Source organism: Mobula birostris, chromosome 10 (assembly GCF_030028105.1).
Source record: "Mobula birostris isolate sMobBir1 chromosome 10, sMobBir1.hap1, whole genome shotgun sequence".
Lineage (NCBI taxonomy): Eukaryota > Metazoa > Chordata > Chondrichthyes > Myliobatiformes > Myliobatidae > Mobula > Mobula birostris.
In genome coordinates, this window is record NC_092379.1 from 69,088,681 (window position 1) to 69,105,312 (window position 16,632).

General features: G+C 43.3%; 1 protein-coding gene and 1 pseudogene across 8 annotated transcripts in view; both read right to left on the bottom strand.

The window, feature by feature from the left end:
- The window catches only part of LOC140204102 (interferon-inducible GTPase 5-like), a 98,005-nt pseudogene extending 94,182 nt beyond the window's left edge, over nt 1-3,823 (bottom strand).
- The window catches only part of LOC140204100 (interferon-inducible GTPase 5-like), a 628,716-nt gene that overhangs the window by 22,105 nt on the left and 589,979 nt on the right, over nt 1-16,632 (bottom strand). For 4 of the 8 annotated variants that reach the window (XM_072270441.1, XM_072270440.1, XM_072270442.1 and 1 more), the window contains one exon: nt 15,083-15,173. The exons of the other annotated variants lie outside the window; for them this stretch is intronic. In XM_072270441.1, coding sequence (XP_072126542.1) covers nt 15,083-15,164 — 82 coding nt within the window. In that variant the 5' untranslated portion in view covers nt 15,165-15,173. The remainder of the gene's footprint in view (nt 1-15,082; nt 15,174-16,632) is intronic. 8 annotated transcript variants of the gene reach the window in all.

Consider the following 16,632-nt stretch of genomic DNA (forward strand, 5'->3'; position numbering starts at 1 on the left):
AAAGGGGCAGGCAGTCAGCCCGGGCAACGCCCTCCACTTTCCGCAGTGTAGGCCAGTGAATGTCATTGGTTTCACATGCTAGGCCTATATGTGAGCCTGATCATGCTACTTAGCAAGAAAATGTTTTCTCAAAATCTTGCAAAAAATTGTGTCTTTCATAGAAACATAGAAACATAGAAAATAGGTGCAGGAGTAGGCCATTCAGCCCTTCGAGCCTGCACCGCCATTTATTATGATCATGGCTGATCATCCAACTCAGAACACCGCCCCAGCCTTCCCTCCATACCCCCTGACCCCCGTAGCCACAAGGGCCATATCTAACTCCCTCTTAAATATAGCCAATGAACTGGCCTCAACTGTTTCCTGTGGCAGAGAATTCTACAGATTCACCACTCTCTGTGTGAAGAAGTTTTTCCTAATCTCAGTCCTAAAAGGCTTCCCCTCTATCCTCAAACTGTGGCCTCTCGTTCTGGACTTCCCCAACATCGGGAACAATCTTCCTGCATCTAGCCTGTCCAATCCCTTTAGGATTTTATACGTTTCAATCAGATACCCCCTCAATCTTCTAAATTCCAACGAGTACAAACCCAGTTCATCCATTCTTTCTTCATATGAAAGTCCTGCCATCCCAGGAATCAATCTGGTGAACCTTCTCTGTACTCCTTCTATGGCAAGGATGTCTTTCCTCAGATTAGGGGACCAAAACTGCACACAATACTCCAGGTGCGGTCTCACCAAGGCCTTGTACAACTGCAGTAGTACCTCCCTGCTCCTGTACTCATATCCTCTCGCTATAAATGCCAGCATACCATTCGCCTTTTTCACCGCCTGCTGTACCTGCATGCCCACTTTCAATGACTGGTGTATAATGACACCCAGGTCACGTTGCACCTCCCCTTTTCCTAATCGGCCACCATTCAGATAATAATCTGTTTTCCTATTTTTGCCACCAACGTGGATAACTTCACATTTATCCACATTAAATTGCATCTGCCATGAATTTGCCCACTCACCCAACCTATCCAAGTTACCCTGCATCCTCTTAGCATCCTCCTCACACTGCCACCTAGCTTCGTGTCATCCGCAAACTTGGAGATGCTGCATTTAATTCCCTCATCCAAGTCATTAATATTTATTGTAAACAACTGGGGTCCCAGCACTGAGCCTTGCGGTACCCCACTAGTCACCGCCTGCCATTCTGAAAAGGTCCCGTTTATTCCCACTCTTTGCTTCCTGTCTGCTAACCAACTCTCCACCCACACCAATACCTTACCCCCAATACCGTGTGCTTTAAGTTTGCACACTAATCTCCTGTGTGGTACCTTGTCAAAAGCCTTCTGAAAATCCAAATATACCACATCCACTGGTTCTCCCCTATCTACTTTACTAGTTACATCCTCAAAAAATTCTATGAGATTCGTCAGACATGATTTTCCTTTCACAAAACCATGCTGACTTTGTCCGATCATTTCACCACTTTCCAAATGTGCTGTTATCACATCCTTGATAACTGACTCCAGCAGTTTCCCCACCACCGACGTTAGGCTAACCGGTCTATAATTCCCCTGTTTCTCTCTCCCTCCTTTTTTAAAAAGTGGAGTTATATTAGCCACCCTCCAATCCTCAGGAACTAGTCCAGAATCTAACGAGTTTTGAAAAATTATCCCTTATGCATCCACTATTTCTTGGGCTACTTCCTTAAGCACCCTGGGATGCAGACCATCTGGCCCTGGGGATTTATCTGCCTTTAATCCCTTCAATTTACCTAACACCACTTCCCTACTAACATGTATTTCGCTCAGTTCCTCCATCTCACTGGACCCTCTGTCCCCTACTATTTCTGGAAGATTATTTATGTCCTCCTTAGTGAAGACAGAACCAAAGTAATTATTCAATTGGTCTGCCATGTCCTTGCTCCCCATAATCAACTCACCTGTTTCTGCCTGCAGGGGACCTACATTTGTCTTTTCCAGTCTTTTCCTTTCGTTACATTTTTATTGATATTTCTTTGTCTTAAGGTTTTTAGTCACCTTACTATTCAACGTTGTCAACAAATTTTCATGTTGTAAATACCATTAAGTAAAATCAGTTTACAACCGATATTTAAATTAAACCAACCGAGACTACGTTTAGAAAAATTGTCACATTTTGGCTTAAACCAGTTATTTAACAGAAATTTATTATGTTTGCCTTCTGAGTTTTTAAAATTTATGAAAGGGAAAGAAGGGAAAGAAAGGTAAGCTAAGCGAAACTACCTGTTCCCCCCCCCGCCCCCCCAGGAGAATTGGCTAAAGATATAATTCTCTCCTAAAAAAAGTATTGACAATTATTTTAGATTATTATATCTAAAACTTACTGATCACGCTAACGTACTGTGAGCTGTAGATTATTACATCCAGGGCAAAATGTTGAACAGGACTGATGCAGAGGATTTGTTTTCCTCCGAATCCCTCTAAACATCTCACCCTTCAATCCGTGGCCTTTTACTTCACAGGTTTCCGTTATGGGGCAACGTCTGTCCGCATCTAATATCGTTCAAATATGCCCTCACCTTTTTATGAAATAAATATTTAAAATTCTAGCGCCCATACAATGTCATCCTCTCGCTCACGGATGCGCATCACCTCCAAAAACTAGGGCGCACTTACAAACGCGGGAGGCTTCTTGGCTCGGCCGTCAACACGCTCCCCGCAAACCCGCAGGTTTGAGTTAATCTACTTTTACCCAGTGTTCAGCAGGCTTGTGTCTGATCCAGCATTGAAAATAATCAGACGGACTGAGAAAGCGAATGGAAGCACGAACGGTAACATGTTTATCTTATTCGCTTCGACCTGTTTTGCACAAGTTCCCGTATTGAGTGCAAAACTTCTGGCTTCTCTGAATGTTGCTTTATACAATGCGCGCAAACACTCCACCTTGATTTTATTTTCATTAATTTCGGGCAACTTCATTCCTGATGTGCAAGTTTAGTTTCACATTCACTCCACCCCACATAGACCCCTCTGTAAACTCTGTAAACAGCGAAAGAGATGTCAAGCGTGCCGACAGACTATGGGTGGACACTCTGCTCCAGAGAGAGAAATGCTGGGAACTACACAACAGAGAAGCCCGGGCTCGGGTGGTCAGTATCAACGTGAGAACTGAGCGGCGACAGTTTCACAGCCCTGTGAACTATCCTACTGTTCCAGAAGGCACAACGAAATCAAAGTAAAACTTGGCATCAAAGTATGTCTTTGTTACCATATACTGCACTACTTTGTGATAAGTTTTTGCAGTAATTTACAGGAAAACAAAGACATCCAGTTGAATTTATGGAAACATACTCTACATATACAAAGATGGATAGACAAGCTTTGTGCTAAAGAAGACAAATTGTGCTAACAAAAATAATGCTAGAGGAAGGTTGGTCTAACTCTAGAGGATTTGATTTCCTCCCAACATCTTACCCTTCAACCCGTGCGCTTTGAATTCACAGGTCTCCGTTATGGGACAACGTTTCCCCGTATCTAATGCCGTTCAAACTTACCTATGAAATAAATGTTTAAAATGCTAGCACCCACAAAATGTCGTCCTCTCTCTCTCTCTCACGGATGCGCACCACCTTCAATGCCAGGGCGACCTTAGAAAAGCGGAATGCTTCTTGGCTCGGTCGCAACACACTTCTCGCGAACCCTGAGGTTTGATTTGATTTACTATTACCCAGTATTCGACGGTCTTGTGGTGACAAGATCGTGTTGTCTCATTCAGCGCTCAGAATAATCAGACGGACTGAGCGAATGTAAGTGGATTAGTAACTTGTTTATCTTACTCGTTTTGATCTGTATCGCCCAAGCTCGCGTGCTGAGTGCAAAACTTCCGGCTTCTCTGAACTTTGCACCAACTCCAATACTCGGAAACTCTCTATCTTGATTTTATTTTCATTAGTTTCGGGGAATCACTTTGCTGATGTGAAAGTTTTAGTTTCGCATTCACTTGACCCCGCACAGATCCTTCTGTAAACTCAGTAAAGAGCGACAGAGAGGCGAAGTGTGCCGACAGGCTATGGCAGGACACTCTGCTGCAGAGAGAGAAATGCTGGGAACTACATAAGAGTGAAGCCCAGGCTTGAAAGGGCAGGAATCGACTCCTTATCCGTATCAACGTGACAAAATAGCTGCGACAGTTTTACAGTCCTGTGAACTATCCCACTGTTCGAGAAGGAATAACAAAGTCAAAGTAAAACTTATGATCAGATACTGTATTACCATATACTGCACTACCTTGAGATAAGTTTTTGCAATGATTTACAGGAAAATAAACCCATACAATTGAATATATGGAAACATGTACTGTACATACACAGAGATGGACAAACAAGTTATGTGTAAAGGAAGACAAATTGTGTATATACAAAATAATACCGTGAGCCTAAGTTCTGGGGTCCTTGAAAGTGAAGCTATACAATCAGTTCAGAGCTGGTGTGTCATTGTCCCGTCCGTGAGGTCCACATTCCGGTTCACGGTCCAGTCCATCGTTCCTTATTCCAGGTTTTCCGGTTTTCTCTTATTCTGTTGGGTACTCTAATTGAGGCACCTGATTCTCATTTTGGGTTGGCTACATAAATAGCTCCTGGGTTCAGCTTCATTTGCTGAACTGTTCCCTTCACCTTCCTCCTGTAGCCTTGCCTGCAACCTATGCCAGAAGCCTTTGCCTGCAACCTATGCCAGAAGCCTTTACCTGCAACCTCGCCGGAGTCCTCATCTGTATCGCTGTCAGGTTCTAATGTTGGAGCAAGACTGGAGCCTTGCTGTGTCTAGATAAGGAACTGTCTTTCGTTGTTTGGAACTGTCTTTGTGTCCATGCTTTCGCTAGGTAGGTCTGGCCATTTGCCGCTACCTTGAGTTGAGAACTGTCTCTGTGCCCATGCCTTCACTAGGTAGGTCCGGCTGTTTGCCACTACCTTGTGTTGAGAACCATCTCTTTGTGCCCTCGCCTCCACTCGGTAGGTCCTGTCAGAGTGGGGGGTGCTGGTAGCAGACCCAAATGCAAGACACATCTTGTGAGGTTAACTTAAATTAAGTTTATTGCTTGTTACAAGGAGAGCAAAATGGAAGCAGGAATAGAGTACTGGACAAGGACTCAGGCCTTGGACTAGGCTGGGACTAAAGGTTTGGGCTAGGACTCGGAATCACGGACCTCCAGGGCCAGGACTTGATACTTGAAGCCTCCAGGGCCAGGACTTGATACTTGAAGCCTCCAGAGCCAGGAACTCTTCTTATTCATGGGACAGACTCAGACACAGTACATGAAACATAGAGCCGGGAATCCTCCTTAGACACAGGACGGAGTCAGGACTCTTGTTGTCACAGGGTCAGGATCCTTCCAGGGTACAGGGCCGGGAACCCTTTTAGATGCAGGACATGGATACGGAGACCACACAACGATGGACAGACAGGTCCGGCCGTTTGCCGCTACCTTGACTGGAGATCTGTCTCTCAGTATTCTGTGTATGTGTCCTGGCCCTACATCCTACTCCCTAGCAGGGGTCCTGACTCTGTGTAGAGCCCTGGCCCCAAGTCCTGTTCCCAGGGAGGGGTCCCGCCTCTGTGTTCCATGTTTCTGTCCTCCCAAGACCAATTCCCTGTGTTTCTGTCCTCCCAAGACCAATTCCCTGTGTTTGTGTCCTCTCAAGACCAAGTCCCTGTGTTCCTGTTCTCCCAAGAACAAGTCAAGGCTTCGGGTTCTCGTTCTGTCCATGTGCCTCATCCTGCACAGGAGTCTCGCGTACAGTCCTATAGCCACGACATGTCCTGTAGCCACGTCTTGTCCTCGCCTAGATCTGGAGTCCAAGCCAGAGTCAAGACCCACGTTCCGGGTCCCTGTCCAGTCTCTGGCTCGGAGTCCTTGTCCAGATTCCAAGTTCCTAGCTCCTCGTCCAGGTCCCGCTTTCCTAGTCTAGTCCTAGCCCAGGTCCTGTATCCTAGTCTCATCCAGGGCCTGTGCCAGGTCCAGTGTTGTTTCTTCCCACTTCCTTTGCTTTCTTGACTCACCTAGTCCTGTTTCTAGTACTTCAGTGTCTGAATCCTGCATTTGGGTCCGCCACCAGCGTTCCCCTTATGATATTGTGGTGAGCGAAGTTATCCATGTCATTATAGGAACCTCATGCCTTTAGGGTAATAACTGTTTCCGAATCTGATTCTGTGGGACCTATGACTCCTGCTCCCTCTACCTGATGGTAGTCGTGAGAGGAGAGAATAGCCTGGACTGTGGGGTCCTTGGTGATCGATGCTGCTTCCTGCGGCAGCGCTCCATGTCAGTATTCTCAATGGTGGCGAGCAGTTGGCATGTGATGGACTGGGTTGTTTCCACCTCTTTCTGTGGAACAGTGTTTCCCACCGGGGGCAGTTTCGTGTTCTCAATGTGGCGTTATGAAATTGAAATCATTGGGCATCGTTCAAGGAAATTATGGTAGGGTACAGGATCCGTGGTGTACAAAGGCTGTAGTAAATCTAGTCAAGAAGAAAATAAAAGCTTACAAAAGGTTCAAAGTGCCGGTAATGTTAGAGATCTAGAAGATTATATGGCTAACAATATATAAGTTTGCTGATGACACAACAATTGTAGGCTGTATCTTGGGTAATGATGAGTCTGGGTACAGAGAAGAAATTAAGAACCTGGTGGCATGGTGCGAAGACAATAATGTATTGCCTCAGCAAGACGAAGGAATTGGTTGTTGACTTCAGAAGGAGTAGTGAACCGCACAACCCAATTTACATCGGTGGTGCGCAAGTGGAACAGGTCAAAAACTTTAAGTTCCTTGGAGTCAATATCACAAATGACCTGACTTGGTCCAACCAAGCAGAGCCCACTGCCAAGAAGGCCCACCAGTGCCTTTACTTCCCGAGAAAACTAAAGAAATTTGTCCTGTCCCCTAAAACCTTCACTAATTTTTATAGATGCACCGTAGAAAGCGTTCTTCCAGGATGCATCACAACCTGGTATGGAAGTTGTCCAGTCCACAAACCGAAAGAAGCTGCAGAAGATCATGAACACGGTGCAGCACGTCACACAAACCAATCTTCTGTCCTTGAAATCACTTTACACTGCATGCTGTCGGACCAGTACTGCCAGGATAATCAAGGACATGACCCACCCAGCCAACACACTTTTCGTCCCACTTCCCTCTGGGAGAAGGCTCAGAAGCTTGAAGATTCATATGGGCAGATTTGGGAACAGCTTCTTTCCATCTGTGATAAAACTGCTGAATAAATCCTGACCCGCATCTGGGCCATACCCTCCAAATATCCGGATCTGCCTCTCGGTTTTTTTTGCACTACCTTACTTTCCATTTTCTATTTATGTTTTATAAATTAAATTTTTAATATTTATTATCTATTTGTAATGCAAGGAGCGGGAAGGGCAGAATCAAATATCGCTGTGATGATTGTACGTTCTAGTATCAATTGTTTAGCAACAATAAAGTATAAAGTATTACAGGAAGGAGCTTAATAAGGAAATTAGGAGAGCCAGAAGGGGCCATGACAAGGGCTTGGTGGGCAGGATTAAGGAAAACCCCAAGGCATTCTACAAGTATGTGAAGAGCAAGAGGATAAGACATGAACAAATAGAATCTATCAAGTATGACAGTGGGAACGTGTGTATGAAACCGGAGGAAATAGCAGATGCACTTAATGAATACTTTACTTCAGTATTCACTAGGGAAAAGGACCTTGGTGATTGTAGTGATGACTTGCAGCGGACTGAAAAGCTTGAGCATGTAAATATTAAGAAAGAGGATGTGCTGGAGCTTTTGGAGAGCATCGAGTTGGAAAAGTCGCCGGGACCGGATGAGATGTACCCCAGGCGATTGTAAGAGGCGAGGGAGGAGATTGCTGAGCCTCTGGTGATGATTTTTGCATCATCAATGGGGATGGGATAGGTTCCAGAGGATTGCAGATATTGTTCCCTTATTCAAGAAAGGGAGTAGAGATAGCCCAGGAAATTATAAACCAGTGAGTCTTACCCCAGTGGTTGGTAAGTTGATGGAGAAGACCCTGAGAGGCAGGATTTATGAACATTTGGAGAGGTATAATATGATTAGGAATAGTCAGCATGGCTTTGTCAAGGGCAGGTCGTGCCTTACGAGCCTGACTGAATTTTTTGAGGATGTGACTGAACACATTGATGAAGGAAAAGCAGTAGATGTAGTGTATATGGATTTCAGCAAGGCATTTGATAAGGTACCCCATGCAAGGATTATTGAGAAAGTAAGGAGGCATGGGATCCAAGGGGACATTGTTTTGTGGATACAGAACTGGCTTGCTCACAGAAAGCAAGGTGTGGTTGTAGACTGGTCATATTCTGCATGGTGTTCGGTGACCAGTGGTGTGCCTTAGGGATCTGTTCTGGGACCCTTACTCTTCATGATTTTTTTAAATTACCTGGATGAGGAAGTGGAGGGATGGGTTAGTAATTTTGCTGATGACACAAAGGTTGGGGGTGTTGTAGATAGTGTAGATGGCTGTCAGAGGTTGCAGCAGGACATTGATAGTATGCAAAACTGGGCTGAAAAGTGGCAAATGAAGTTCAACCGGAATAAATGTGAAGTGGTTCATTTTGGTAGGTCAAATATAATGGCAGAATGTAGTATAATGGTAAGACTCTTGCAGTGTAGAGGATCAGAGGGATCTTGGGGTCTGAGTCCAAAGGACGCTCAAAGCAGCTGCGCAGGTTGACGCTGTGGCGTACGGTGTATTGGCCTTCATTAAACGTGGAAGTGAATTTGGGAGCCAAGAGGTAATGTTGCAGCTGTACAGGACCCTGGTCAGACCCCACTTGGAGTACTGTGCTCATTTCTGGTCGCCTTACTACAGGAAGGATGTGGAAACCATAGAAACGGTGCAGAGGAGGTTGATAATGATGTTGCCTGGATTGGGGAGCATGCCTTATGAAAGTAGGTTGAGTGAACTCGACCTTTTCCCCTTGGAGCGACGAAGGATGAGAGGTGACCTCATAGAAGTGTATAAGGTGATGAGAGGCATTGATCTTATGGATAGTCAGATGCTTTTTCCCAGGGCTGAAATGGCTGCCACAAGAGGTCACAGGTTTAAGGTGCTTGGGAGTAGGTACAGAGGAGATGTCGAGGTAGGTTTTTTACGCAGAGAGTGGTGAGTGCGTGGAATGGGCTGCCGGCAACAGTGATGGAGGTGGATACGATAGGGTCTTTTAAGAGACTTTTAGATAGGTACATGGAGTTTAGAAAAATAGAGGGCTATGGGTAACCCGACTAATTTCTAAGGTAGGGACATGTTTGGCACAACTTTGTGGGCCAAAAGGCCTGTATTGTGCTGTATGTTTTCTATGTTTCTAAGATGTTGGGGGGGTGGTTGTTGGGATTAGCGGCACCGCCACTTGAAGCATGAAACCCAACCGACCTTTAGTAGAGCCGGCACTTTCAGACAAAAACATGAGACACTGGAACAGAGGAAGATATCTGGCTCTGTAGGACGTGAGCACTCGTCGTCACAATGAGTCTGACAGTCGGCAACCTCATTCGACTTTACAAAACAAACACGTATTATTAGGGTTGCATAAATTAGCAAGCAGGTTGCCGAACAGTTCTCCTTGACTCGGGGCACAGAACGAGTTCATGCATTTTAACAGTTGGTATGTCAAATACACCCTTTCAAATTTCTCCACAAATCTACGGAAAATAGTTAGTGCAACCGTACAGCACTGGCCAGAAACAAACTGTGAAATAGAGCCAATCAGTGAATGTGCCAACCCCGAGGATTACTCGTGAGTTGTTCAAAGTGACCTTGGCTTCATATCTGCTGTCAAGAACGATCTTTGTGGATTTTGAGACCGCTTTACGAGATTGGTCAATCGCGCTCACTGTAATAGTATAAAGGGTGTTGGCCAAGCACTAGCTCTATCCCAACTAGCATGCAGGTTCCAATCTGAATCCTCATTAGCATAATTTTCGCTGTTGTGATAATCTTTCTCTTCACCGTGCCCTTCCTTTACGTGCCACTACCATATTCCACCTGTGTCAACTCATTACCGTCGTCAAGCTCAGATAAGCATGCAAACACGAGGAATTCTGCAGATGCTGGAAATTCAAGCAAGACAAATCAAAGTTGCTGGCGAATGCAGCAGGCCAGGCAGCATCTTTAGGAAGAGGTACAGTTGACTTTTCAGGCCGAGACCCTTCCCAACTGTACCTCTTCCTAGAGATGCTGCCTGGCCTGCTGCGTTCACCAGCAACTTTGTGTGTTGGTTGATCAGATAAGCATTCTCAGTTTGTGTTTTGTTATTTTAATGTAGCCCTGTTAACGATGGACATCAGTGTGAAGGCGTGAAGCCTTGAATTCTAATCCTGCCAAGACACAGAAAGTGCGTGAATAAATGTTACACACCTGGCGAGTGGTTTTATTCCGTTCCCAGTAGATCAGCGACGCCCCATGCTTCTTATTTGTAATACAGTACTGTCTAATGACACCATGAAACCATCAAGATTGCAAGAACACTTCCTTAAGATATACCCAGAAAGGTTACTTATGGTATTACTCATTTCCATTTGAAAAGTGTTGCACACTCGAGTAATTTGTCAACAATACTAAAAATAACCTTGATAGTCATCTCATTTCTTGTAACAACATTTCCAAAATGATAACAAAGTGTGGAAAATCTCATTCAATTGGTGAAAAATAAGTAACTCCTGCTGTATCAGAAGTGATCACCCCGTTCTGAAAATAAAGATATGTACTTTAAAATCAATTCCTCCGAGTAATAACTCCACAGCTCATCGTACTGATGAAATGAGTGAAGACTATGCACAGAGTTACAAAAAACCCCAACAGAATTTAGGATACAACTGAATGAATCAACTGTACGTGACAATAAGGCATTGCTGATAGCATATGTATGGTTTACTAAAAATGGAAGCGTGTATGAAAAGATTCTCTTTTGTAAAAAGTAAAAAGCAAATATCAATGGAGAATCAATCTAGGACAAGGAGAAATGTATATTGTGGATAAAAGTATGCCAATTAGGAACATGGTTTCTTGTGAAGCAGATGGAGCATCAAGTATGACAGGTCACCATGCTGGTTTAGTGGAATTTGTGAAGAAAGGAATTCCAAGTCTGTTTGCAATCCATTGTGTAATTCATCGACAACATCTTACAGCCAAAAACCTCAGCCAGCAACATTTTTCAAACATGACTCTAGTAATATCTGCTATAAACAAAATTAAAGCTCATCCATTAAACAGAAGAATATTTCACCAGTTTTGCCTGTATAATGATGAAGAGGTTGAACGATTGCTTCTTCACAATAAAGTGCATTGTTATCAATATGCTGTTGCTTAAACAGTCTCTTTGATCTTTTTGACACTGGTTGAATTTTGCTCAAAGTCGACAAGAACTTGGGAAACAAGATTGAACTTCTACGTGGAGATGTGGCATACCTAGCCGATCTGTATGCCAAAATGAACCTGCAGGGTGACAATTTCAATTCAATCCTGCCAGAAAGTGCAGTGTCCACTCTTATCAGAAAATTGGAAATACATAAGCAAATCATTGGGAGAAGAATATTCTCACAGTTCCCCTGTGTGGAAAATATGTCACTCCCTTTCACAGATGGTGATTTGCAAGAGTACTGCTTACACCTACAGTCACCAAAATAAGGATTTTCTGAATTGATTCAAGGATTTGAATTATCTGGAAATTCCAGACCGGGTAACCAATCCATTTCTTTGCAAGGTGGAAGAACAGAAAGAGAGCTTGCAAGAAGAAAATATCAAAATCCTGAATGATGAAGAATCAAACATGCTTTTTCAAAAATTTCTACTTCTGTGGTATTTGGCTACACTGTCATACAAGGTTTCTAGGTACTTGGAGAAGAGCCAAACTGCTCTTCATTACATTTCCATATTCCTCCCTTGTTTAAAGAGGCTTCCGTGCAGTGAACTAAATACTCACAAAAAATAGAAATTGCTTGGACATTGTTACATGTGGGGACTTCAGGCTTTTGCTGTCACAAATTGAACCAGTTTTTTCAAATCTTGTTAAAACCATCAAGCTCAAGGATACATTAATGTCGAAGCTGCTGTACAGTGCACAGTTACTGGGTAAGCTAGTTTTCAAGACAAATAAAAATTTAAAGCACAATCATTTTTCTCATGTTAGTATATGGTAGACAAGTTTTTATACTGAAAATTATACTGTATTGTGCCTAAGAGTGGCGTTGGCAAGTCTGAAGGTGTTTTATGGAGGCATTGGGCCAAAGAAGATTGGGAAACACAGCTGCAGACTTTTCCATACCCAGCAATGATTCAACCAGTTAGGATTCTCTCCATTGGGTATCTATTGAAGTTTGAAAAGTTTTTGGTAGCATGCCAAATCTATGCAAACTCCGAGAAAAGTTTAACAAGCAGATAAGGTGATCTGAGAATGGACATCCTGTGAAATGGCCAGACAGATAAATTGAAAAAGCATAAACAAGCACACCGGATAATTAAGTTACAGATGGTTGAGGTAACTGTGAAATAGCCCTTGCTGGAATGTTGTATGGATAAAGACTGGACTGGGTCAATATGCTGGAAATCCCTTCCTCACAGCATGTGGATATACCCACACTTCAAGGACTGCAGTATTTCAAGAAGGTAGCTGATAAGCAATTTATTCACATCCTGTCAGCTGAGACTTCACTTGTGGTGCAGAAAAGACTTAAAGATCTGTCAGAACACAATAAGCTTGTGTGTCCAGCAGAGCCTGGACAGCATTGCATCAGGCTTACAAGCTTACAGAGGCAAGTTAATACTTCATTCCAGTTAACATAACCTTTCCAACTGCAATGTTACTTTTCCCTCAATAGCTTTGACTGTCACTATTTGCATGTTTGCAGAGCTACCTGTAGTCAGCTGATTCCTGTTTAGTTTGGTAGGTCTTTTCCTGTGATATTGAAATTGACCACCCTGTCAAAAAATAAAATTGATCCTCATGGTGACAAGGTTGTAAAGGATCGTGTAAAGCAAATTTAATAATAATAAGGGAAATCGGTTTCCAATATCCTCTCTCTCCATCTTCTGCTTGTAGGTGAGAGTAATGATGATCTGCCTTGCAGATTCTGATATATTATTTGATAAAGGCATAGCGTTGTAGACTTTTAGCAAGTCTAGCACAATCTTGTTTCTGTGGAAGGATTTTGGAGACCATTAGTCACAAAAGCAACAGTCCATCATCACGTGTATGATTGCTATCACCAAGCCAATATAGAATCTAATGTAAACACAAGCAAATCTACAGATACTGGAAATCTAAAGCAACATGCACAAAATGCTTCAGGAACTCAGGTGGCCAGGCAGCATAGAAACATAGAAAACCTACAGCACAATACAGGCCCTTCACCCCACAAAGCTATGCCGAACATGTCCCTACCTTAGAACTACCTAAGGTTTACCCATAGCCTCTATTTTTCTAAGCATCTATGGATCTAATGTACCAACTTCTCCAGAATCCTTTAAGATCTAAAATTTTTGACCAGTACCCCATATGGGAACTTGTTAAAAGTCTTCCACTGACTTACAAGCCTGTAATTACTACTTTATTCGAGAAGGGGTAGTATACTTGCTGCTTTCCAATTATAATAGGCAGAACTCTCTGCCAGAAACCTTGTAATTTTGTTCCTATCATGGCCTGGAGTACTTCACATCTGAGAACTAGAAGCTCATAGTGAACATAGAACTTAGCACAGGAACAGGCCATTTGGCCCACAATGTCATGCAAACCCAGCTAAAAAGGAAACCAAAAAGAGCCAAACACAAATCACTCTCACCAACACAATGTCTATTATCCTCCATCTTTCTCACACTCATCTGGCATCTACATGCGTCTTAAGTGCCTCTTGTGTACTTGCCTCTACCGCCATACCAGGCAGCACATTCCAGGCATCCACCACTCTCTGAGTAATGAGCTTACCCCTCACATCCACTTGAACCGATCCCTCTTACCTTCAATGCATGTCTTCTGGTAATACATATTTTAACCCTGGGAAACAGATACTCCCTGTATCTCTGCCTCCAATAGTTGTATAAACCTCAATCAGATTCCCGCCTTAGCTTCCACCATACCATAGAAAACAACCCAAGTTTATCCAGCCTCTCATGATAGCATAGTGTATGCTCTCTAAAGCAGACATTGTTCTGGAAAGCCCGTCCAGCATCCTCTCCAAAGCCTCAACATCCTTCCTATAGTGGGGTTACCAGAACTGTATGCAACACCCCAGATGTGTCCTAACTTGAGTTTCATAAAGTTGCGACATAACCTCTTGACTTTTGATCTCAATGCCTCGACTAATAAAAACAAGCATTCCGTAAGTGTTCTTAACCACCTCATTGACCTGTGTAACCACTTTCAAGGAGATATGAACTTCAATCCAAAGATTACTCTGTTCAGGATCTTCCCCTTAACAGTGTACTGTCTCCTTGCATTTGCCCTACCAAGGTGCAATATCTCACGTTTTTCTGGGTTAAACTCCGTCTGCCATTTCTCTGCCCATATCTGCAGCTGATCTATATATTTTCCTGTATTCTTTGCCAGTCTTCTGCACTATCCACAACTCCACAAATCTTGGTATCATCTGTAAACTTACTAACCCACCTATCTAGGTTTTCATCTAGGTTATTTCTATATAAATCACAAACAGCAGAGTTCCCAGCTCAGATTCCTGCAGAACACCACCAGTTACAGACTTCCACCTTGAATAAGTCCCTTTAATCACTACCCTCTGTCTTCCATGCACAAACCAATTCTGAATCCATTCATTGTAGGTCCCATGCAGCTTAATCTTCTGGATTAGCACCCCATGAGGGACATTGTCAAACGACTTACTAAAACCCATGCAAACAACATCCATGGCCCTACGCTTATCAATCTCTCTCGTCACCTTGTCAAAAAACTCAATCAATTTGGTAAGGCATGACCTGCCTCGCACAAAGCCATGCTGGCTCTCCCTGATTAGGCCATGGCTTTCCTTATGCTCATAAATTCTATCCCTAAGAATTCTTTCCAGCAATTTCCCTACAACTGATGTGAGACTCACCAGTCAGTAGTTCCCAGCACTTTCCCTTTTCCCTTCTTAAACAGAGGTACAATATGAGCCGTTTGCCAGTCCTTCGGGACATCACCTGTGGCTAGAGAGGACACAATGAACCTGGTCAAGACCCCAGCAATCTTTTCTCCTGCTTCCTTCAATAACTGGAGAAAATCACTTTAGTGCTGGAGACTTATCCACCCTAATACTCATTTGGAGGCCCAACACTTCCTCCTCCTTGACCTCTAAATACCCTAGCCTAGCTATACATTCACTTCTGGTTCTCCATATCCTTTTCTTCATTAATCACTGAAGCAGAATTCTCATTAAGTACCTCACTCACATGCCCTGCATTCAAGAAAATGTTATCCTCTTTATCCTTGAGAGGATCCACAGTCTCCCTAGTTTTCCTCTTGCTCTGTGTGTATATGCAGAATGCTTTGGGCTGCACATTAATCCCACTTGCCAAGGACTTTTTATGTCCCCTCCTGGCTTTCCTAATTCCATTCTTTAGTTTTGTTCCAGCTTCTTTGTTATCATCATGTGCTCCGTTTTATCCTAACTTCCAGAGCTTCATATACATTTCTTTTTTCCTCTTGACTAAATTCATCACCTCTCTGGACATTTAAGGTTTTGTTATTTTCCATCCCCATTCTTCCTTCTAATAGAAACATATCTTTCTGTACTCTGTGCAATTGATCTTTAAATATCCTTCACATTTCTGATGTGAATTTCCCAGATAAAAAGGTGTTCCCAATTGACACTTCTTAATGCCCTCGTAATTGCCTAATGCCCTCGTAATTTGCCCTAATCCAGTTGAGGACTTCCACAAGGACCATACCTTGTGTATCTTAACAATCCTAAAAGTATAAGAGTTGTGCTTACTGTTCCCTAACTGCTCACCCAAGGTCAGTCACCTGGCCAGGCTCATCACACAACACCAGGTCTAGTAGAGCCTCTTCTCTCATTGAACAGTCCATATATTCAGTTAAAAAACCTTCCTGGATACACATAACAAATTCTGCCCCATCTAAACTCCTTGCAATAACAAAGTCCCAGTTTATACTTGGGAAATTAAAATCCCCCATGACAACAACCCTTATATTTTACACATTTCCTTAATCTGATTACAGATCTGTTCCTCGGTGTCCCGATGGCTATTAGGGGTCTGTCCTACAATCCCATCAGTGAGATTGCTCCCATCCTGTACCTGAGTTCCACCCAAATGGTCTCAGTGCCTGACCACAGTTAAGTCTCCCCTGAGTGCAGCTGTGATATTGTCATTGATTAGTAGTGCAACTCACCCCACCCCCACTATCCTTTAATTCCTTCTCTATCTTTTCTAAAACTTCGAAAACCTGGGATATTATTTGAACTTTCCTGCCCTTCTCTCAACCAAGTTTCAGTAGTTTCACTTTCAATCGAGCATTTTCACTGAAGAGTACTGCAGTTCTTCATTGAATCGCTCTGATCACAAGGATGAACATTCCAACCCACCCAGATCCACAGAAGCAAGTGAGATGCGATCGCCCCACACAATAACATGAGTGTCTCGCTCT